Here is a 25157-nt window from a genome sequence, read left to right as displayed (position 1 = left end):
GAAGCTATTTTAAAAATTAACCAAATGTCAAATTTTAAACTGGAAAATACAATGCATAAAATAAAAAAAAAAAATTAACAGGCTGGGCTCACTAAGGGAATGGAGATTACAGAGGAGAGTCTGTGAACTTGAAGTTGGATCATTAAAAATGATGAAATCTGAAGAACAAAGAGAAAAAAACATTGACAAAAGGAAAAATGAACAGACTTGTAGGACAATCTCAAATGTTACTGCTGATTGTCATCGGAATCTTGGAAGACATTCGGGCAGAATATTTTAAGAAACAATGGCATCCCAAATTTGGTGAAAGACAAATTTACAGATTCAAGAAGCTGAGTGTTCTTCAAAGAGGCTAAACTCAAAGAAAATAATGACTAGACACATCCAATCAATCTGCTGAAAATCAAAACCAAAACCCAAAAAAATTCCTGAAAGCAGAGAAACATGACATACTACACAGAAGGGAATAAGATTCAAATTACCAAAAGTTTCCCATCAGAAATCATAATGGTAAAAAGACAGTGGAACAACATCATTAAAATATTGAAAGAAAACAAGAGTGTACGCAGAATCCTACATCCACCTAAAATATCCTTTAGGAATGAAAGCAAAATAAAGACATTCTCAGATGAAGAAAAACAAAGACAAGTTTATCCCCAGCAGACTGCTGTACAAGAAATGCTAAAGTACTTCAGGCTGGAAGGAAATGTGGCACCTTCAGGAAAGAAGGAAGAACAGGATTAGTAAATATACAGCTAAACACAAAATACTACTTTTTCCCTTTAAGTTCTTTAAAATATTATGCCTATTGTCAGCAAAAAATAGTATACTGTATGGTGAGTGGTGAGTTTTTCAAAGCATGCAGCCATAAACATATATGGCAAGTATAACATAAAAGGGGGGGGTAACGAAGTAGGGGGGAAAACGATCTGTATGGCTGCAAGGTTTCTCTATTTTAAGTGAAGCAGTACAACAGTAGCTCTAAGTAGGCTGTGAAAGGTTAGGTATATATAATGTAATTAAAATACAAAAAGATAAACTCAAAAAGGCCAATAGATATATTAAAATTGATACCAAAGAATAATCCAAAAGAAAGCAGAAAAAAGAGGAATGAAAAACAAAGAAGAAAACATAAGACAATATAATGATAGCCAACCATATCAATAATTATGTTAAATATTAATGATCTAAACTCTCCAAATAACAGCCAAAGATTGACAGAGCAAGTTGAAAAAAGAAGAAAAAAAAAAAAGCAAAACCCAGCATATGCTGCCTAAAGGAGAGAAATTTTAAATATAAAAATACAGATAATTCAAAAGTCAATACATGGGAAAAAACTTACCATCCAAACAGTAAGCATAAAAAGGCTGGAGAGACTATTTTAATATCATATTAAATAAGTTCAAGACAAAGAGTATTACTAAGGATAAAGAAAATGTATCATAATGAAATAAAATAATAATTATCAAGAAGTGGGGTTTTTTTATGTTTTTAATTTATTTTTGAGAGAGCACAAGCTGGAGAAGGGCAGAGAGAGAGGGAAAGAGGATCTGAAGCAGGCTCTGGGCTGACAGCAGCTAGCCAAACGTGGAGCTTGAACTCACAAACCTGAAGATCATGACCTGAGCCAAAATCAGACGCTTAAGCCAACTGAGACACCCAGGTGCCTCTATCAAGAAATTTTAATAATTATACACATAAATGTACCTAAAGCAGAGCCCCAAAGTACATGAAGCAAAAGCTGAGAAAATTAAAAGGACAAATACAAATCTACCATTAGAGTAGATATTTTCAATACCTGCCACTCAGAAACTGATAGAACTAGACAAAACTGAGTACAGACATAAAAGATCCAAATAACACCACCAACCAACTTGAACTAATTAATATAGAACTCTATGTGCAAAAATGGCAGAACATACATTCTTTTCAAGTATACATGGTATAATCACCATGGTAGATCATATCCTAGGAGATAAGGCTTATCTCAATAAATTTTAAAAGATCGAAATCATACAAAATATGCAGAATGCAATTAACAATAATATATATAAGAAAACACAAAATATCTTAAGATTAAATAAAACAATTCTAAATAATGTATGGATCAAAGATAAAATTCAAAAAAATTAGAAAATATTTTAAACTAAATGACAAAGAATATTCAGAATATCAAAACTGTGGGATTCAACTAAAGCAGTGCTTAGATGAAAATTCATAGTTTTAAATACTTATGTTAGAAGTCTAAAATCAATGACCTAAGATTCCACCTTAAAAAACTAGAAAAAAAGAGTAAAGTAAACTCAAAGTAGAAGTTATACTGATAACAGAAAAGTCAATAAAGTAGAAAGTAAATCAATAATAGAGAAAATTAATAAAGCCAAAAGTTGTTTCTTTGAACTTATAAACAAAATTGAGAAACTTCTGGCTAATCTGATCAAACAAAAAAGAAAACTCAAACATGAAGAATGAAAAAGGGATTATCACCACAAATGTCACATAGAAAAGAATACTAGAACAATGTTATGAGTAACTTTCTGCCAAAATGTTCAACAATTTAGATGAAATGGACAAATTTTTCTAAAACCACAAGTTACCAAAATTGACATAAGAAATAAAAAATTTGAATATCCCTATATCTATTAAAGAAAGAAACTAAATTTGTTAAAAGCATCCCCAAAAGATAATTCAGATGGTATCCCTGATGAATTCTATCATATATTCAAAAAGAAATGAGACCAATTTCATGGAAACTTTAAAAATACTCCTTTAAAAATACAGATTATTGCCCAAATCATTTTATGAGACAAGAATACCTATAATACTAAAACCTGACAAAGACATTAACAGAACAATACCCTTCATAAATCTAAACCCAAAAATTCTTAACAAAATATTACCAAATTCAACAATACATCACATTGGGAGAAAGTTTTATACCAGGAATGCCAGGTTGACTTAACATTCAAAAATGAATTTAATTTTTCCCTTCTTTCTCTTAACATATAATAATTTCAACAAATGCAGAACAGGTATTTGCCAAAATTCAAAACACATTTATGATAAAAACTATCAGCAAAGTAGGAATATTAAAGAACTTCCTCAAACTGGAAAGACCATCAAAACACCCACAGTTTACATCATAATACTGAAAGACTGAAAGACTAATTTGTAATTATTTCCTCTTCAGATTAAGGAACAAGGAAAGATGGAACTTTCACCACTTCTATTCAGCATTGTTATGGAGATTCTTGTCACTGGAATAAAAGTTGGAGGAACATTTCTGATTTCCGGAAATCAGAAAGAATGATGATTGATTTTAGAACATTCCAGAGAATCTACAAAACAACCATTAAAATTAATTCACAGCATTCACTACAGTCCATCTATTACACTACAAAGATTCACTTGCTTCATACAAATTCTGGGAAAAGCTCCTCCAGAATTCTGGTTGGTTCTTATTTCCTGGAGAAACTTTTCAGAGGAAGTAAAGTAGGACAAACTAAAGACCCCACCACTGTGTTTCAGATGGTTTCAAGGCCAAAACATAGTTATAACCTGTTTTCTGCTAGTAATTTCAGATTCCCTTCATCTTTGGCTAGCATTTCTGCTGGTCCAGGTGGCTGATCTTGTGAGGCAGTCACCAGGCCTTGCTCATGTCCATTTACCATTATAACTGGACCAGAAAGTACCAAGAGACACCCAGCAGATCACCTGTGTGCCAAACCCCCAAGCTCCCTCATGTAACAGCAGCTCTACCTTCTCCCAATGATCTGATACATTAGCCCTGGGCGACTCCTTTCCCTAGAAATGGAGTGTCAAGTCCCAGAGGTAGCCATGCCTAAAAGTGAAACAGGACTCTGTAGTTTCTTCTGTTGGAAATGTTTCTCTTCTGAAAGCCAGGACCTTTTAAACCCCTACTGCTCAGCTACAGAGAGGAAGCATAAATTCCCCAGTGGATCACTAGAGAGTGATGCTAAGTGGAGTCACTCCTATTGCCATGTGTAATGGTTCCAGCTAGGAACCTTGCAGGGTATAATGTCAAATTGTAGGGTATCATCATCAGTTGTACCATCAAAAGATGTTTTGCTGCTCTATCTGGTCAGAAACTTCTTGATGTGGTGCATGATGGAACAGATGGATCCCCTGATTGCTAAAAAAGTGGGTTGTTTACTCTGAAATGTTATGTGGGATCTTATGCTGATGGATCAAACACTCTGTAAGCCCTCAAACAGTAGCCAATGGTTGAGCCCCTGCAAGTTGTAAAGGCAAACTCATACTTAAAACAAGTGTCAAGTCCAGTCAAAATGAATCATGGTCTCTGTGGAGGATGGTTAGATTCCACTACTCAGGCAGGACATTCAGCAACTCAGTTGCTGAAGGAGTATTGATAAGTAGAAGTCTGTTATTGGGTCTGTGCATACCCATCATCAGTAATTTTTCCACAACACTTATAGGCCGAAAGAAACACCTAACAGTAGTGTTTATTAACTAGTTAGATCTAAATAAGTAATAAGAATTTATGTCCTATAAACTTAACCATTTGGAAAAAAACACATAAATTGAAAGAAAAATATTTTTATTTTGTTCTTGAATAGCCATAATTGCTTAAGAATAGGACATGTACGGGGTGCCTGGGTGGCTCAGTAGGTTAAGCCTCCTACTCTGGCTCAGGTCACGATCTCACAGCTCATGAGTTCGAGCCCCACGTCGGGCTCTGTGCCGACAGCTCAGAGCCTGGAGCCTGCTTCAGATTCTATGTCTCCTTCTCTCTCTCCACCCCCCCCCCCCACTAGCACTCTGTCTCTCCCCCGCCCCCCTCTCTCTCAAAAATAAACATTAGGAAAAAATTTAAAAAAAAAGAACAGGACATATACAATGCTAAACACTGCACAACTTCTCAAACTTGGAATCAGATTGAACACGCCACCCTCCTTTTCTGTTTCACACTAATTTGTGTGCAGTGGTTGATTTGTATCACAGCAACTACCAAAAACCCAACTTCAAAAAGATATGGCATCACCAAAAAGAATGTAGCATGACCTAATGTCAAAACTGCGAACAACTTTGGGGTGCCTGGCTGGCTCAGTGAGTTGATCATCTGAGTCTTGATCTCAGCTCAGGTCATGATCTCACAGTTCATGAGTTCGAGCCCCGAACACTGAGCTGATAGTGTGGAGTCTCCTTGGGATTCTGCCTCTCCCTCTCTCTGTCTTTCCCCATCTCTCTCAACATAGATAAACTTAAAAAAAAAAAAAAAAAGAACAAAAACTGTGAACAACCTCAAGCTAGTTATTTGTGACAGATGCTAACATGTTTCCTTTGAAATTCTGAAATATCCCATGGTATTCCTATGTGTCTGCTGTGGTGTTTCAGGGTGCCTCAGTGCAGTTTGGGAATCACTTAGCACACACATGTGTATACCCATGCATGTGCACTTCCTTTCTTACCTTAGTGGGCCCAGCACCTCCCACTAGGCTCTCCTATGACCTAACTCTAGTTATTGATTTGATGATAGCCAGTAGAGGAGAGAAAAGATGAGGACAGTAAGGGCAGCATAGTCCAGGAAACTACCCTCTAGGCTAGAAGAAGCCCACTTTTGCAGGCCCAAAGAGCTTGACAGAATTTGGGGTTTCAAGGTTTTCAAGTGTATCAACTCAGATGTCCTATCTGAAGAGTTAGGGTCCTATTCATTTCCAACTAAAGCAGACACTGGCATAGAAGACTTGTTGAGAATTCAACCCACCCTGGAGTTCTGCTACCCTTGAATTAAGTCTTGGGCCTAATCTTTAGCTTTTTTTTTCTTTCTGTTGTATAAGATGAGATTCTTTACATGATGCTAAAGAAATAACTTAACTTTCTCATTTTGCCCCCAATTACCTTCTGCCTTTGCTTTTCTCCAATCTATCAACATCAATCATCAACAACCATCTGATTATACTGTCCTAAGTAATAACTTCCCTGAACTTCTAAAAAGCTTAAAATATTTGTACCCACCAGTGCATTGCTTCTACAGGAATTCCATTCCAATTCACCACTACTGAAAGTTTAACAATTGCACAGCCACACTGTATGCCAACGGTTATTAGTATTGGCACTCCATCTACAACCCACAGTGGGTCTAGCTCTAAAACCCCATTTTAAAGTCTACTTCCTCAGATCACTCCTGGCACCACAACTGTCTTAGGTAAGGCTCCCCCAGGAAACAGACTCTGAAATCGAGATGTGCACACCAGGAGTTTACTGGGGAATATCCTCTGAACCAACAACTGTAGGAGAGTGAAGGAAGTAAGATGGAACAGAGGAATGAGCTGAATTGTAATGCAGTCACAGGAAGACCTCAGCCAATCCCATGTGGACCTCTGGTGTTGGAATAGATCTTCAAGGTTGTTCTGCCTTAGGGTAAGAGGGCCAGAGATTTATATCCCTAAAGAGTACATGTACTGGGTAGAGGCTGACCCTGCAGAAGAGGCATGACTTTGAGGGAAGCAGTTCTCTTGGCTCAGGGAAAGCTTGGAAAAGGACTTAGCCAGCAGTTTTAGCTGCCAGTATTCCCAACAGCTAGGAGCACCTGTACATGAACAAAGGGATCTGGGTGGTGAACCAAGCACCCACCACACCACTACTGGACTATTACACTATTTTAGCTAATGAGAGGAGAGAATTAGCATTTACCCTGCCTTCTCAGGAGGAACCACAGTTCATCATCAGTTGATGAGAGAAACTCTTTTTCGCAGAAGAGCACCAGCTCAAAAATACAGAAAGAATTAACAGAAGTATAAAAATCATCATTTTGAAACCCCTAATGAGATAATTGACTCAGAGAAGGATTATCAAAGAATGCTAAAACCATTAGTGAAAGATATTCACAGTGAGTGTACCGAAGTTATGACCTATGATTACCTGCTTATTGCACATGAAAAAAGGATACATTTACAGAGGAGAGATCTACTGGGTACCATCTTGCCAAAGTAATTAGACTGAGCATTATTAAACAGTGACACAACCTGAAAACATCTGGATAGGATGCAATATGTAATACTCAGTCCTATAAGCCAAATATTCTTGCTAAAAAATGTGTAACCAAAACTTAATGAAGCTTAAATCCTAACTGCCATTTATAGGAAATACAGGGATAGAAGACATGGAGACTAACAGTATCTGAGGTCCTGCCCTTAAGGAGCTAGATTTATAAGACATTCTAGAAAAGATAAAATATTAGTGACACAAAACTGATCCATGGTAGCCAGGGGCTAGCGGTAGGAGGGAATTTCCTGAAGAAACTTTTTAGAATGATGGAAATGTTCCGTCTGTACTTGACTGTGGTGATGGTCCTAAGACTCTTCAAATAAACACTTTATGGTTTTTTTTTTTTTATGTTTATTTTTGAGAGACAGAGAGACAGAACGCAAGCAAGGGAGGGGCAGAGAGAGAGGGAGACCTAGAATCTGAAACAGGCTCCAGGCTCTGAGCTATCAGCATACAGCCCAAAGCGGGGCTTGAACTCACAAACCGTGAGATCATGACCTGAGCCAAAGTCAGAGGCTTAACCAAATGAGCTACCGAGGGACCCCCTCAAATGAACACTTGAAAAGGGTAAAATTTATTATACACAAATTAAACCCTGATTAACCTGACTCCTCTCCAAAAAGCTGAATATTTAATGTTTTTTAATTAAAAAGAGTATTCTGACTACTCTTGATTTTTTTAAACAAGTATCTTAAAATGCAAAAGTATTTTTAAGTTAACATTTTCATTTTATTTTTAAGCCTAAACACAAGATTTTCTCTTATCTTAAGTTAGGGCTAATTTATTTCATATTTCATATTTCTACCTACCAATATGCCAACAGAGCAGTTTTTGCCTTAAAAACAGGATTCCAGAGATGTAAGAGCTATATGAAACAAATTATTACCTAATCATAAATACAGATATACAAACTCTAATCCAATCCCACATCACTAAAATACTCCTACAATAACATCTCTTTATCGTTCAAAACCATCAGTGTCTACTGAATAAAATGTAATTTGTACCTTGCTGTTCAAGCTGTCTCACCCTCTAACCACAGTCTCCACTTCCAAAATGAATTCCCACGGCTCTCCCTCATGAACACCTACATGATAGCTCTAACAGAACTCTTAATATTACCTGCACATAAACTGTACTTTCTCACCTTTTGCTCATGCTTTCATGCCAGCCCAGAATGCCATTTTCTTTAACACTTTTGTAAGTACCTGTCTTTGTATTTTTCACCATTACCCAGATAATAAACTCAAGTGTAGAAACTATGTCTTATACAGCTTTATTGGGCCAATGGTTAGCACCAAGTAGTAATCCCTCAACTTTGTTGGACTGACTACTTAACCTCTTAAAACCAAAATCCCATGCATCTGATATAAAAAAGCTAAAGGAACTAAGTGGGTTTAGTTTAAAGAAAAGCAATTCCCCATTTTAACCATAATCTCTATTGTTTCTACTTTGTTATTCTACCACTTCAACCGACATACCCTGACTCTTCTGTATCTCCTGGTCTATCACTCCCCTCCTTGACATCACTTTCGTTTTTACCGAAGGATCAATCAATGTCACCAAACTTTCACTTTCTTTTTTTTTTTGACCTCCAGTCACACTTTAACCTTGAACCAATTCAACCAACAGCTTTCCCATTTCTTTGTTGAGTGGAAAAACTTACAATATCATGCTGATTAGAGTTTTAAATATATAATTTTAATAGTAACAATAGCGGCAGCTGCTGACATTTAATGAACATTACCCTGTACTAACACAATGTGCTTTTAATAGTCCTATAAGGTTACAGCTAAAGAAACAGACAAAGAAATGCAATTAACTTGCCCAACTTAGAAAAAGGTAGAACTGGGATTTGAACCAAGGCAGTCTGCCTCTAAGGTAAATTTAGCCACAGAGCTATAGTTCTTCCCAAATGCAATGCTATACTGCCATTCACATACAGAAACAATCAAATATTCCTTTACTCATTTCCAGTCCAACCTTTTCCTCAAGCCAATGTTCCAATTTTGATTCATTCATTTGTATAAAAAATATATTTATTGAGTCAATGAATAAATGAAATCATTATTCTCACATTCATCACAGTCACTGAGACCAAAAATTAGAATAAAACCTGATTTTTGCCCCATCTTTAAGTCCTCAAATGCCATATGTCCCCTCACTCTCAGCAGAAATCAACAATATTTAACAGCACTTAATGTGTCAAGCACTTTACATATATGGATTGGTTTAATCTACAAAACAATCCTCATTATTATTATCCCCATTCTACATACAAGAAAAGTAAGGCATAAACAAAGACAAAAGTAAACAAGCGGGACTATATCAAAATAAAAAGCTTCTGCACAGCAAAGGAAACTATCAATAAAATGAAAAGGCAAACTACAAAATTTGAGAAAATATATGCAAACCATATACCTGATAAGAGGCTAATATCTAAAATATATAAGGAACTCATATATTCCAACAGGAAAAACAAATAGCAATGATAAACCAATTAAAAATGGACAGAGGATCTGAAAAGATATTTTTCCAAAGAAGACATACAGTTGGCCAACAGGCACATGAAAATATGCTCAGTATCACTAGTCATTAGGGAAATGCAAATCAAAACCACGATGAGATTATTACCTCACACATAGAATGGCTATGATCAAAAACAAGAAATAACAAGTGTTGGCAAAAATGTAGAGAAAAGAAAAACCCGTGCACTATTGATGGAAATGTAAACTGGGCAGCCACTGCGGAAAACAATATGGAGGTTCCTTGGGCACCTGGGTGGCTCAGTAGGTTAAGCATTTGACTCTTGATTTCGGGTCAGGTCATGATCTCGCATTAGTGAGATCAAGACCCACTTTAGGCTCCACACTGAGCGCAGAGCCTGCTTAGGATTCTTTCACTCCCTCTAAAATAAAATTAAATAATTAATTAATTTTAAAAAAAGGAAGAAAAAACAGTATGGAGGTTCCTCAAAAATTAGAAAACAGGGTAGCCTGGGTGGCTCAATCAGTTGAGCACCTGACTTTGGTTCAGGTCATGATTTCATGGTTCGTGGGTTCAAGCCCCACATTGGGCTCTGTTGCTGACAGTTTGGAGCCTGCTTTGGATTCTGTGTCTCCCTCTCTGTCCCTGCCCTGCTCATGCTGTCTCTGGGTCTCAAAAATAAACATTAAAAAAAATGTTTTTTTTTTTTTTAATTAGAAAATAGAACTACCATATGATCTAGCAATTCCTCATTAGAGTATTTTTCCAAAGTAAATGAAAACACTAACTCAAAAGATATCTGCACCCCATGTTCACTGCAGCATTACTTACAATAGCCAAGACATGGAAGCAAACTAAGTATCTATCAATGGATGAACAGATTAAGAAAATGTGGTATATAAGGGTGCCTGAGTGGTTCAGTCTGTTAAGCTTCCAACTTCAGCTCAGGTCATGATCTCACCATTCGTGAGTTCAAGCCCCACATGGGGGTCTGTGCTGACAGCTCAGAACCTGGAGCCTGCTTTGGATTCTCTGTCTTCCTCTCTCTCTCTCTGCCCCTCCCCCGTGTGTGTGTCTCTCTCTCTCAAAAATAAACATTGAAAAAAAAGAAAATGTGGTATATATACACGACTGAACATTATTCAGCCATAAAAAAAGAAATCTTGCCATTTACAACAGCATGGATAAATCTTGAGGGCATTGTGCTAGATGAAATAAGTCAGGAAAGACAAATACCATAAGATCTTATCTATACGTGAAATGTAAAACCAAACAAAAAACCTAAACTCATAAATTAATAGAGAACAACCTGGTAGCTGGGACGGAGATGTGTGGTGGGTAAAAACAGGTATAGGTGTTCACAAGGTAAGGTTATAAAATAAGTAAGTCATGACGATGCAATGTACAGTGTGGTGACTATCGTTAATAATACTGTATTGTATACTTGAAAGTTGCTAAGAGAGTAAATCTTAAGAGTTCTCATCACAAGAAAAAAAAAGTTTTAAGTATGTGGTGATAGATGTTTATGCCTGTTGTGGTGATCATTTTACAATATATACAAAAATGGAATTATTATGTGGTACACCTGAAACTAACATGTTACATGCCAATTATTTCACAATAAAATTTTTCTTAAAAAAATCTGAAGCATATAAGTTATATAATGTACCTAAGGTCACACAGCTAAAAAGTGGTAGAGCCAGGTTTTAAAACCAGTCTAGCTTCTGGTGTGCCTGGGTGGCTCAGAGGGTTAAACAACCACCTCTTGATTTCGGCTCAGGTAATGATCTCACAGTTCATGAGATAGAGCCCCCTGTCAGGCTCTGCATAGATAGTGAGGTACCTCTCTTCCTCTCTCTCTGCCCCTCCCTCCCTCCCAAAATAAATAAACATTAAAAAAATAATAATAAACTCGTAAAACTAAACTAGCTTCAGCGTCCAAGCTCTTAACAACTTCACTAGAATGCCATCAAAGTCACTGACTCCATTAGGCTTGGATCCCTCAACTACTCTACAGGACATCTAAAACATAATTCACAGTAATTCATTCAACAATGACTGTGATCTCATTTGCCTTGTTTTTTCCTTGAACACAAGCTTCTTTCCACCTCAGAGCCTTTATAATTTCCTAAAACACTCTTACTCTAGATCTGACTTCCCATTATTATGATTCAACTTAAAGGTCTACTGCCAAAGAAACCTACCCTGACCACCCTACCTAAAATAGCTCCCCCACTATAAATCATCTATCAAATGAAATCAGTTTTCTTTCTTTCATAGTTACGTATCACTACCTGAAACTATCAGTTGTTTATTTCTCCCCTCTGGTGTGGAAGTTCTAAGAGAGTAGAGACCTTTTCTGTTTTGCTCACTGCTACGTCTTCAGCACATAAAACAGAGCCTGGCACACAGAAGACATTTGGTATTTACAGAATGGATGCCAAAAATTGTGCTATACATTGGGATTACTAAGATGAATATGATGTAAGTCTTATGCTCAATCAACTCTAGTCTTTATTCAATGGCTAACCTCTTTACCTGACATCTTAAACTTGTCCCTGAGATCTCTCTGACTTCTCTTACATCAATTATCTCCTCTCTCACTTCTTTAATTTCTCTTTCTCCACATACTGAACATTTCCCAGCCACTCTTCCATATTTGAATATCCTTCCCTCAACCCTGCAACTCCATTACCCCAACATCTCCTAATGACTCCTCACCACATCTATGACCACTTCCTCAACAGTCATCAGTGACCTGGAAAGTGTTCTCACTTTTTTAAGGAGTTAACACTGCTAAGGACTTTCAATCCACTTTCTTAGGACCAGAGCTGCGACTGTCTCACAGCTGTCTTAACTTTTTATTATCTTTTTTTTTTCAACTTCCTTTACTGTCTCCTTTTTCTCACACCTTTAAATTTGAAGCTCACTAGAGCTTCATCCTCTATTCTTGCTCCCTTCTCTGTCTGCTAGATCTCTTCTTCTACTCGAACTCAACTAGTACCCCTATTCAAATAATTATACTATTCATTCACAACCTAAATCCTAGCTCCACTAGCCCCATCATAGTTAATAAGAAATGTGATTGAATTCTTAAGCAAATATTCAATAAAGGATAGTTGCAGGCTGACTTAGATAAAATAATGTGAACTAAAATAAGCAATAATGTTCTAAACAAGCACTAGAAGGCAATATTACACAACTTAAGGCTGGTTTCCATGACTACTTCTCGAAATACTTGAATTTTTCATAAATTGTAATTGGCCGCTTGTACAAAAATGGATCAAAGACTAAAAACCACTCATAAATTTTATATGTGTGATTAAAATACATTAATTTTGTCTAAAACTGTTAATCTAGTTCCAGATGCACAAAACTGTATTGTTACATAAGTATATTAGGAGAAAGTTAAAATAGGAATATATCAGTAGTAAATCCTAAGACTGGAAGAACATACAAAATAAATTTAAATTCTTTGAGAGGGATCTGTAAAGATGTACCACAATTCAGAGACTCACAGCTCAAAATTATACCCACCACAGAAAACTGTCCAGTGAGGTTCTGTGCTATTTTCAAAAACATGAGCAAGAAGTAGACTTGTGCCACTGTGGCCTTCAGTTTGGATAGCAGAAGGTAGTTACATATATTTACATCCATCTAATAAAACTGCCCAATCCTGTCAACAATTATAGACATGAGAAGACTGGTTTACCCAGAAGTGTGAACAAAGCTCCATCTTTACAACTCTGCAAAGGATAAGAACCCCAGTACACTAAGGTAAATTACAAACACCTGACTTACAGCCTAGTCCCTTTCATAATGAAAGAAAAGGGCATCTTCTTATTGTCTAACACACTGAACATTCAATAAATACCATAAACTCTCTGTAACTCATTTGACAAAATACTACTATGCTTTCCCCATGTGTTGCAAGAAGCTGTGAGGAAAAAAAAATGATGAAGCCAACTCCCAATTACCACTGTCAAAGCCAAGCTGGTGAAACAAGTCAGTCATCATCCTTCGGGGTATGTGGCATGTAAGGACAAGGAAAAGAAAACAATAGGAAAGCCCTCAGCAAACACACACACACACACACACACACACACACACATCTTAAGAAAAGGAAAATGAAAGTGATTTAATATCTTCTACATGGAGGAAGCTGAAGATGCAGCGAGCCTAGGATGAGATGTAGTAGCTACTCAAATTTTTTAGTTGGTGGGAGGTAAATATTGTATAACCAGTCATATTTTGAAGTTCTACAGCTTTCCCCTTTCCCCACAAAACCCCCTAACCCACTCTACTCTAAAGCCTATAAGTGACAGAGGAAATAGAACATAAGATGAAGGGAAATGGCCGATGGGACATCAGATCACAAGTGCAGCTGCAATCACATCTCTAGAATACCAAAAGGTCCAGTTACCAAAGTACAGCTCTAAAAATCTGTATCAAACACCTTTCACATCCACATAAATCTCCATCTGCATCCCTTTTGCATAAATCTTTTAAATTTAAACTCCATGCCTTATCCTAAAGCATGATTATCTAAAACTCATCCTATATATATGACACTATCCTTAACCTACACCATTGCTCCCGTCAGTGAAAGGCAGATTTTTTATGGGAGGTGGAAAGTGGAGGATGGAATACCATTGGGGGGGTTGGGGTAAGAATACGTGCAAATACCACTGCGGCAGAGATACTGGAAACGCCACTTCCCTCACCACTTTTGCAAATTCTCTCCGTGCACTGCCCTCTTCCCCTCAACCAATCTCTCCTCCTTCCTCAACAATACACACACACGTGTCATAACCGACTGGTACCATCACCTTTTCTAGCATCCCATGCTACCTCCCATTCTCACTAACCCCCCACAAAGACAGTCACACATACACACAGAGCAGAAACTGTTGCCACCGCACCCTCCTATCTCAGTTAGTGCTTCTACCACCCAGCATCTAGCGCTTGTAGAAAGCTTAGTAACCAGGTACGTAGACACACTTACATACATGCACACACACACACACACACACGCGGTATGTGGCGCAAGAAGGACACTGAAGACGCACCTGGAGGCTGGGTGTCCAGCGCTGCTGCCCCCTTGGTCCCTGTCACTGAGCGCAGCTGTGTAAATCCTCCGGTAGCGGTCGGCCAGGGCCCGGCCTGACAGCAGCAGCTGGTAGTGACCCCGGGAGTCCGCGGCCGGCAGCCCCAGCCCCAGCCCAGCGGCAGCCAAGGAGCCCTCAGGAACCGGCATGAACAGCGCCCCCGGCGCCGGGGAGGAAGAGATGGTGGCGGCTGGGAAGAATCCGTCCCCGCCGGGCCCCGAGGAGGCGGCGGCGGGGGAGGCAGTCGCTGAGCACATCATCATCCTCGCAGCCGCCGCCGCCGCCTCGTCCCCGCGGGCCGGGCAAGCAGACACGCGCGCGCACACACAGCCCTTTTCCAACGACGACGGCTCCGGAGGCGGCCTCTGGCTCCCGCAGCACGAGACTACAAAGACAGCGTCCTCCTTCTCCTCCTCCGTCTTCTCCTCCTCCCCCCTGCGCCGCCCTCGCCGCTACTGGGACCGCTCATCTAACCCCGCCACCTCGGGAGTGTGAGGAGGAGGCGGTGCCGCCGCTGCCGCCGCCGCCACCGCTGCCACCGCCGGGGCTACCCGCAATGGGAAGCAGCCGGCCGCACTGGGCATGCGCCACTCCTCGCACATGCTCAGTAACCCCAGGCCCTTTCCCTCCCCACCCCCCCTCTCGCCACCACTCCCTCCGCCTCAGGGCTTTGGGTGTGGGGAGGTTGAGTGGTGAGGAATCTGAAAGAAAGCCACTTCTCCGGGTTTTACTAGCAGCTTGAGGAAGAGTAAGGAAAGCGCTGGGAAGGCTGTCAGCTACAGGCTATTGGCATCAGGTAAAGGGGTTCCCTCCAGGTGGGAGAACTTGGACCAGAAAGAGGAAATGTCCCACCACCAGGGAATGAGTGTCACGCACTCCTGCTACTTTTTTCTCAAAGGTTATGCTGCCAACATGAAGATTTACTGGGAACAGTGCTGGGTAATTCAGAATCCAAGGCAAAGGAGGCCAGCTAAATTAGAAGTATCTCTGGCGATTTTCGTTTGTAGTTTTTATTATTAGGATTAAAATAGCTTTTACTTAAAAAAAAAAAAACAGGTAGTAAGCTAGTGCATTCTTTTTTTCTATGAAAGTAGAATTGACAGATGTGTGAGTATTCACAAGCCAGAATCATTCCTAAATTCTTGTTCTCAACATTTCATCATAGCTAAACTTTAATGTGATAGTACTTTTCTTACATATTATGTTGACTCCACATTCATCCTTTAGAGTGCACACTTATCTCTTGGCGGTGGTCACTTGATGGCTCATCTTTTTCTGTCCAGACTTAACATTTCTAGAGATAATTCTCAAATATGACCTGAAGCTATCACTCTGGCTATTTGGAACATCTGAAAATGTCATATCTGTCAAAGATCTTATCATTGTTTCTATTAAAATGTGACATTTGCTGAGTCCCTTGTGTCAAGCTGTTCTACTAGTCCCTTCTAAGTAAGTGCACTAGAAATGTATGTGCCACTGAACCCTGACTGCTACTAAGTTTTATCCTTTTGAGACTCAGTTTGAAGAGTTTGCCTAATTTATACTCCTGTCATTTTAAGTCCTATCATTACCATTTTCTTTATCTACTTACTAGTTCTTAAATCTATGCTTTTTCCATAAATGTCCTCCTCCTCCTAAAAAAAAAAAAAAAGCCTTTTTAGTGTTTTCAAAAGTACAAACAACGAGTGGGGAAATAAATTAATTCTAGCTTTTGGGGGGAGAGAGTGCTGAAGCAGTGCATTTTACCTAGGGCTTTAACAGATGGAGATCGTTTTGGTTAAAAAAAAAAAAAAGATAGCTACAAGCGGGATAATGAAAATATAGGGACAAAGGACTGGCATGGGAAGTTGGTGTTTTAGCGCTGTGAGTAGCCCTGTTAAACAGGTTTTGTACTTGTTTCCTCAACTATGAGCTCATAAACAAGAGCTTCTTGTTTATCTTCGTGTCTTCCTCAGCCCCTAGCCTAGAAACTGGCACATAGTAGGTCACCAATAATTATTTGTTAAACTAAATTCCTGTCCTAATGCTTCAGCAGTTACAAACCTCAGCATTGAACAGGAAGTGCTCCAAACCTATAGACAAGGTATAGAGGCAATGAAAGGCTAGTAGAGTTAAAGGCCTGAACAAGTATGAACTGCAAGGGCTCTTTACTGTTGAGCAGCCAGCCAGGTAGCCAAAAGGCTCTGACAAACCAGAATTTAGATCCTGACTTTGCTATTTGTATGCCTTTGGGCAAGTTTCACCCTCTGAATAGTGGTCAAAAATAATATTGCATGAGATTGTGGAAGGATTTCAAACATCTAGGATGTCCACCTTGGCACACGGCTTTTCACAAATTGTAACACGCAAAACAAAACATACTAGACTTTTCCTGAGGACGGGAATGATATATGTGTCTGTTCCCACGTTACATTCCCAGCTCCTAGCACAGGCTCTAGCCCTAAGCAGAAGGGAACCAGGTATTGGCTGAATGAATGAATGAATGAATGAATGTTGCCTGCACAGGAAAGCATTTCCAGTTCAGGTTTAGATGGTGGCTTGCGCAGTCTTTACCTTCTTGGAGTTTATAATGAGGATTGAACCCAGCGGCTGCACTGTTCTCAGAGTTCCTCCTATCCCTTAATTTCGCTTCAGTTTTCACCACAAGGCCCCTTTCTGAGCCTGCTGGGTACACGCAAAACCCGGTAACTGGATAATTTGCTAGGAACCCTGTTGTCGTTGAGTCGAGCAACTAGGCGTGCGCGGAGTCGCACACATGCTCACTTAGGTGGCCGAGAGTGGCGTTTCTGTTGCGGTTGGCCGCATTTCATTCCACGGCAGTGGCAACAGCCGCTCCACTCTAAATTGATAGTCAATGCAGAGTTTTTTCTCCTCCTCCGCCTCTTCTTCTTGCCTGGGCACTGCGTGCTCCCTGGGCAATGCTACAGCTACTGCCGTGGCAGCTGGGCACTTGGGAAGGCTCCCAAGGGTTGGCAGGGAATGGAGCGCAAGCCGGGAACGAAAGGGCGTTAGGAATCACCCTTAATTCCACTGTCAAGGGGATTTGAAGGGAGGGTGGTCCCCAAGGCAAATCGCTAGGGTCCACCTGAACCGTTGCTGCAGAAGGGAGATGTGGATTTCTCGCAACGTGCAAAGCAAGAGTCCCCGCCCGCCAATCCTGCGCTCACTGCTACTGGATGTCTTACACTGCCTAGGTGTTGAGATGGGGGTGGGGAGTCTTGTTATTACAGAAAATGCAGATTGAAAGAATATATAGAGAGTTTTGCTTTTGTTTTTCCAGCCCCAGTGAGCGCCGCTCCTGTACTTTCTGCGCTGCCATCTTAGCTTTATCTTCTGGCCAGGCTGGGCGTGTGTGTGCCTTTGGTTCAGAGGGTGGGTGGAAGAGAGTGGGGGAGAGTGGAGGAAGCACTGGGCGGGTTGGGTGTCAGAATTGGCTAGACAGGACTTAAGGACGTCGCCCTGAAAGAATCACCCTCAAAGATTAACGCTGAACTAAGGCATCCTGACTTTGCCCATTTTGTAAATGAAACACATGCATAGTATTTTTTAGTCTTTGTGGTTGATAATCATGTTCATTTCTCAAACGCATCTCTTGTCAACGATCATGTAAGACCCTGGCTTCTTCTTTCATAGGTATGATCACATATTTTGTCTCTTCCACTTGAAATAGCAAAGCTGGGAGTACAATTTTCTGAACTCCAAAGATTTAAGATTTTTGTACTCTATATCTGTATCTTTTTGTACTCTTATCTTGTGTTTTTTTGTGTTTTGTTTTTTTTAAAGGAAGCCATCAGCACTGGTGTAGTAAATAGCAGGCAGAAACATAAATGAGAGCAATGATAGATGTTGTTAATTTCATTTAAAAGGTTAATATTGTACCAATGCTATAGGATTACAAACACAGGAAGCACGCATATTATGAGGAACATCAAGACTACTGAAAATGTTGTGGTCAAGTCAGGAGTTTGGGTTTGTTTCCCAAATTTGTACAACAGTGTTGGAACATTTAAAAACAAATTGGTGGGGCGCCTGGGTGGCTCAGTCCCTTAAGCAACTGACTTGGCTCAGGTCATGAGCTCCGCGTCAGGCTCTGTGCTGACAGCTTAGAGCTTGGATCCTGCTTCTGATTCTGTGTCTGGTTCTCTCTCTGTTCCTCCCCTGCTTGTTCTCTGTCTCTCTCTGTCTCTCAAAAATAAATAAATGTTGAAAAAAAAATAAAAATAAATAAAAAATAAAAACAAATTTGGTAGCTGAGACCATTTTAAAACAAACTTAGTAGCTGAGAACAATTTGGAGGGAAAAAATGCTCAAGTCTGAAGAGTGAAGAAATGTTTCACTCTTTGGTAACCTTACTTTAAGGACCCATGAGTCTACCTTCCTGATAAAATGACCACAAGCACTTTTAAATGAAAATTATTTTAGGTAATATATTTAATACTTCAAAATGAACAGAAAAAATTCAACATGGCTATTTAAATTTTTTTAAACAAAAATTACGTATTGGATCCCCTAGATATCTTGATGTCTTACTTTAAACAAATGTATTTTTAGAGACTTGGAAGATTCAGTAATTTGTAGACATGAAGAGGCATGATTTTTTCTTTTTATTCATATTAGTTTCTAAAGATACAAATTTTATGTCTATGTTTTTCTATAAATAAAAAATTTAGATTCTAGGGAGCTTTAGGTAAATATGGATATTTCCAGCCCTGTAATATTATTCTAAAATATTTTTTTATTTAAAAAAAATGTTTTTAATGTTTATTTTTGAGAGAGAGAGTGAGACAGACCGTGAGCAGGGGAGGGCCAGGGAGAGGGAGACACAGAATTGGAAGCAGGCTCCAGGCTCTGAGCTCTGAGCTGTCAGCACAGAGCCCGAAGCAGGGCTTGAACCAGTAACCTCAAGAACATGACCTGAGCCGAAGTCGGACACCCAACCAACTGAGCCACCCAGGTGCCCCAATTCTAAACTATTTTTAAGTGAATCTATTCTTTGAAGTATATGAAATTCAGTAGTGTATATGTATATGTATATGTATATGTATATGTATATGTATATATACATATACATATATATTTAAATGCAAATCATGTTTTAAAGATTTTATTGTTGTGATATATTTTAGACCAGAAGAAGCTTTCACAAATGATAAAGAAAGTCATATAAAGTATAATTGTTTGAAGGAGAAATGTAATAACCTTGCATTTTAACCTTGAAAACCTCAATGTAGTTTATAAATTATTAGGTTGGTCATTATTACTAAAGTTAAATAGTTTAATAATTAAATCATATCTCCCTAAACCCTAAAGGACTGTTGAAATGCTTATACATAATAGTAATTTTATCATATCAAATATATTATTTTGAAATATATTATTTATGTACAATAACATAATATGTTTAAAAATATATTATTTTTAAGATAGTTCTTGGCTAATCCAGATATCAGGATATATCTAAATCACTCTAAAATGATTATAATAGGCATGATCTTATTTTAAAGACATTTACCCTCTTTCAGGCTAAGGTTTCTCACCAATAATATGAGGGTAATAATAGCACCTACTTCATTAGATTCTTTGAAGATTAAGTTAAATAATATATATCAAGGACTTGCTTAGCACACCACCTGTCAGGCATAACTATTATTGTTAATAGTGTGTGTGGTCTCCCTTATTTGAGATGTGTCCCAACCTTTTGAGACAAACAAGTTATACACTTTGAGTTATATACACTTGGATTTGGAAGTATTCTTTTTTAATGCTTATTTCTTTATTTTGAGGGAGAGACAGATAGTGAGCAGGGGAAGGGCAGAGAGAGCGGGAGATAGAATCCCAAGCAGGCACTACACTTACAGCTCAGAGCCTGATGCGAGCTTGAACTCATGAACCACAATACCATGACTTGAGCCGAAATCAAGAGTCCTACACTTTTTTTTTTTTAACGTTTATTTATTTTTGAGACAGAGAGAGACACAGCATGAACGGGGGAGGGGCAGAGAGAGAGGGAGACACAGAATCGGAAGCAAGCTCCAGGCTCTGAGCCATCAGCCCAGAGCCCGACGCGGGGCTCGAACTCGCGGACCGCAAGATCGTGACCTGAGCTGAAGTCGGACGCTTAACCGACTGAGCCACCCAGGCGCCCCAAGAGTCCTACACTTACATGACTGAGCCACCCAGGTGTCCCTGGAAGTTATGTTTTTTAACAGAGCCCTATCCACAAACACAGATTTACTTTATCATGACATGACAAGAAGAATAGAATCCTAAGACTACTTGTTTCCCTAAAACACTCTGCTCTTAGATGATTTGTTAATTCACAAAACATATTGCTTACTTTCATTAAATTCAGTGAGTTTTTGGAATTCTGATGGTTACATTTTGACTAATAATAGTCAAAACAGATTATAGTTTCTTCTCAAGTGGCTGGTGGCTATGGTACACCTCTGGAATCAAAACTTACATATATCATCCATGGCTCACATTCTCTGTTAGTTTATACGTAATTAGCATAAAAGTCTTAGCCCCACCTAGTTCAATTTCCTGTTTTGATCAATATTTTTACTTTTGTATTTCAAAAGTAAAAATAGGTTGATTTACTAATTCTTTATAATTAACTCTCTCAAAAAGATTTTGCCCCTCTCATTTGCCATTTATTTTTATTTTTATTTTTTTATGTTTTATTTAATTTTGAGAGAGAGAGTGGGAGAGGGGCAGAGAGCAAGGGAACAGAGGATCTGTAGCAGGATCTGTGATAACAGCAGTGAGCCCAATGCAATGCTCGAACTCGTGAACCATGAGATCATGACCCGAGCCAAAGTTGTATGCTTAACAAACTGAGCCACCCAGTGCCTGAAGTTTGCCTTTTAGACTGCACCAGAAGCTGTTTAAAAAGTTTTTAAAGCATATAATTCATGAAAAATAGTTCATACCTTCCTAAATTAATTTACGGTGACAGTATTTTCTTAGTTTAGACAAAATAATCATATCTGTATGATGTAACGTTTCGGGAACTAAAGTATTTATGGGCTAGAGCAAAGGCAACATTGCTTCCGGAGAAAAACTCGCTTCCACACAAGTATTCCTAAAGTGCACCCCCAAATGCAGGAGGAATGGTGTGCCGGTAATTTGCTTATTTCCTCTTGAGTCAATTCCTCTCCATTTCCCTGCTCGGTACAACAAAGTGAGCCCTGCAAACCACATTTTTCAGGCTCCCTTGCCAGCTAGCTTCAAGTTAGATTAAGCCAATGGAGTGAGATGGATGATTAGTACGTGGGAAGAGGAGAGAAATCATCCTTCCCTTACCTACCACCATCGCTATCTCTTTCTGCTTTGGGCAACATCTCTGTGGTTCCAACTCCTGCTGGCAGCTTCTTCCATGTTCCAATTCCACCCAGGTAACCTCTGTTGTGGAACCACTTCTCATTGGGCATCCCCGGCTCCTGGAAGCTGGAAATAGCATCTCCTCCTTTGGTCTCTCCTGCCATAAGGATTGTAGTGGCTTCCTGCAGTTATCAATCTTAAGATGCCTCTGTCCTTCATTTGCCTTCTCAGCTCCTTCACTACTGATGCAATTAGTTCCTTATATTCAATTCCCTCTCTTAATTACTTGGCACACACTTTTCTGTTTTCCTGTTTGGACCCTAGTGATACAGATAGTTTTCTATCCAAATAGTAGTCTTGATTTGGCTTTTCAGCCAAATGATGGCATTTTATCATCTTGTATCTGATCTTTAAAGCTTGTGCATATGACCTCAATCAGCAAAACAGAAACGTGATTTGAAAACCAAATTTATTGATTCACCACACCCATTTCAAATCTCCCTCTTCCTTGCCTGCCTCTACTTTAAAGACTGAAAAAAGTGAAATATTCTCTCTGTGAGCCTCTCCTGCACTTAGGGTTGGCTTTAGGACACAATTCAGGCCAGCAAGATAAAGGAGAATCCATTCTTCTTGTTTCTGTCTCTCTTTCCACTTCAAAGGTGGGCAGGATGGCTGACATTTGTAGCTATGAGACAAGAGCTACAAGGTAAAGGCCAAGAGCATCACTGACATTGGCCTTGACATTATAAAGCCATTGAACAAAGTTTCAAACTAATTTTTATGCAAGAAAAAGAATTCTAAATTGTCTCAGCTACTGTTAATAAAGTATTTTTACTTGTAGCTAAAAATGTTCCTACTGGACATACCAGGTCCAACATCTTGTCAAAGAGTGTGTGCTCTCGCTAGCTTCCATGAGTAGTATGCCTGAAAGAAGAAATACTTATGAAAAAATAGTCAAAATCATAAAAATCCATTCATTCTCCCTGGGTCCTGAATTTTCTTGCTTTCTTCAAGTCAAACATCAGAAAGATCATGCCTTTGGATTTTTTTTTATGTCATGCCTTTGGATTTATTAAAGATTTCTACAGTGATGTACCTCTCAGATAACCTTCCAGGTCTGAGGCACTTATTCCCCCAGCTGCTGGGAGTGATGACTGCTGGCTGCTCATAGCTAAGTCCCTTTTCATAAGTTGCTCTTGGCTTTAGGGAACGGTCTCACCCAAGATTTCACTCCATCCCCAGGGGAGCCTGCATCAAATAACTGGTGGATGTGGTGTACAAAGACCTGGACCTCTGGACCTTAATTCAAGATATTCTGAAGAGCCATCCCAGCTCCACAATTCTCCATGGAATTAGCTAAGGCCTTTGTTGCAACTGCACTGCAATTCCATTTCTTTCTCTCTTGGCCCATCCTGCTTTTCTCACTCATTCACAAGCAGTGTTGTTAAAAGCACTCCACAATAAATTTCCTGCATGCAAGTCTCCATTTCTGTTTCCCAGGGAAACTGACTTAAGTCAGTTGGTATGGCGAGTGGTCTGAAGAAGTGAACTCTAAAATGGGATGTTGGATGGGGTGCCTGGGTGACTTAGTTGGTTAAGTGTCCAACTTTTGGTCCTGGTTCAGATCATGATCTCACGGTTTGTGAGATCGAGCCCCACATCAGAGGCTGCTTGGAATTCTCTCTTCCTCTCTCTTTGCCCTTCCCCCATGCTCCCTGTCTTGGTCTCTCTCTCTCTCAAAATAAGTAAGTAAACTTCAAAAACAAAACAAAGAGGGGCTCCTGGCTGACTCAGTCGATTGAGTGTCCGACTTCAGTTCAGGTCATGATCTCGCAGTTCGCGAGTTGGAGCCACTCATCAGGCTCTGTGCTAACAACTCAGAACCTAGAGCCTGCTTCAGATTCTGTGTCTCCCTCTCTCTCTGCCCCTCCTCCACTCATGCTCTCTCTCTCTCTCTCTTTCTCTCAAAAATAAATAAAAACATTTGAAAAATATTTTAAAAATAAAATAAAATGGAAAGTTGGAACTGGATCATCCACTGGTTGGTTGGCAATGGGAACCACATCTGTGGTGGACAGTTTGTAAGGTGATCCCCTGATCTCCATCTCCTAATATACCTGCCCTTGTATAAGCATTTCCCCGTGTGTGTAGTTGGCACCTGAAAATTTCTTCTGACCAATAGAATATGGCAAAAATGACAAGCTGTACAAGATTACACATATGTAATTAAGTTAATATTATATCATCACTTCCATCTTGCTGGAGACCCCCTCTTCCTTTGAAGGAACTTCAAAGGACTTTGAAGGAGCAAGCTGCCATGTGTGAGCCACCACACAGAGAGGTACACAAGACAAAAAGTTGATGGTAGCCTCTGGCTAACAGCCCATAAGGACTGAGTGCCTCAGTCCAGCAGCCTGCAAGGAACTGAATTCCGCCAAAAACCATATGACTTTGGAAGTGTTTCCTTTCTTAGCTGAGTCTCAGATGAGATTGTGGCCCCAGTGGACACCTTGATTACAGCCTTGCAGAGGACAAAGCTAAGCCCTGCCCAGTCTTCTAATGTACAGAAACTGTCAGATAGTAAGTGTGTGATACAGTCAACCACTAAGTTTGTGACAATACTGTTGTGCAGCAACAAAAAACCCAACATATCATCACTGGTGGTAGACTGAGCATGACAGCTCTGAGATGGGTAGACCTGCATAATTGCTGAGACTCACTGGGGGTGAACTAAGGTGGGAGAGGTACAGACAGGATGCACTTATAAGTATAATAGCCCAAGCTTTTGAGAGGCTTATGGAAAGTGTTCATTATAAAGTCATTAAAACTAGATTACTCTTGCTGAGCACCATAGATGCACTAGAGAGAGACAATGAAATGCTGAAAATTAGGATTCCAGTGGTCTGAGTCTTGTCCGACATCTACAAAGTAAAGGGTAAGTTATCACATCTCATACTTCCTACCACAAAGAAGGAGGGACAACACTTTGTAGGCTTCTCTGGGTCTGTAGGCATAATATTTACTTGAGAATATTGCTCTGACACATTTCCTGAATGACACAGATACCTGCCAAGAACAATGCAGTACTGCCTAGAACAATGAAGGGCTCCACATCATCTCTTGACTTTAGGAAAAGCAGTTTTGCTTCTTAGGTCATACAACATGACAGAGCCTATGATATTAGATGTATCAGTGGGAGAGAAATATGCT

The 25157-nt window shown here is 39.4% G+C and overlaps 2 protein-coding genes across 17 annotated transcripts in view; one reads left to right on the top strand and one right to left on the bottom strand.

The window, feature by feature from the left end:
• The window catches only part of MYCBP2 (MYC binding protein 2), a 285475-nt gene extending 270282 nt beyond the window's left edge, over window positions 1-15193 (bottom strand). For 13 of the 15 annotated variants that reach the window (XM_058682342.1, XM_058682343.1, XM_058682347.1 and 10 more), the window contains exon 1: window positions 14586-15191. In XM_058682342.1, the coding sequence (XP_058538325.1) occupies window positions 14586-14887 (302 nt within the window). In that variant the 5' untranslated portion in view covers window positions 14888-15191. Of the gene's footprint in view, window positions 1-14585 lie in introns of all 15 variants that reach the window. The other 2 variants (XM_058682354.1, XM_058682355.1) reach the window with 1 other exon arrangement.
• Window positions 15194-15274: 81 nt separating this feature from the next.
• SCEL (sciellin) overlaps window positions 15275-25157 on the top strand; it is a 319097-nt gene continuing 309214 nt past the window's right edge. For both annotated transcript variants that reach the window (XM_058682414.1, XM_058682406.1), the window contains exon 1: window positions 15275-15420. The gene's annotated coding sequence lies outside the window, so the exon portion shown is untranslated. The remainder of the gene's footprint in view (window positions 15421-25157) is intronic.

Source organism: Neofelis nebulosa, chromosome 1 (genome assembly GCF_028018385.1).
Source record: "Neofelis nebulosa isolate mNeoNeb1 chromosome 1, mNeoNeb1.pri, whole genome shotgun sequence".
NCBI lineage: Eukaryota > Metazoa > Chordata > Mammalia > Carnivora > Felidae > Neofelis > Neofelis nebulosa.
This window is presented reverse-complemented; position numbering and strand designations above follow the sequence as displayed.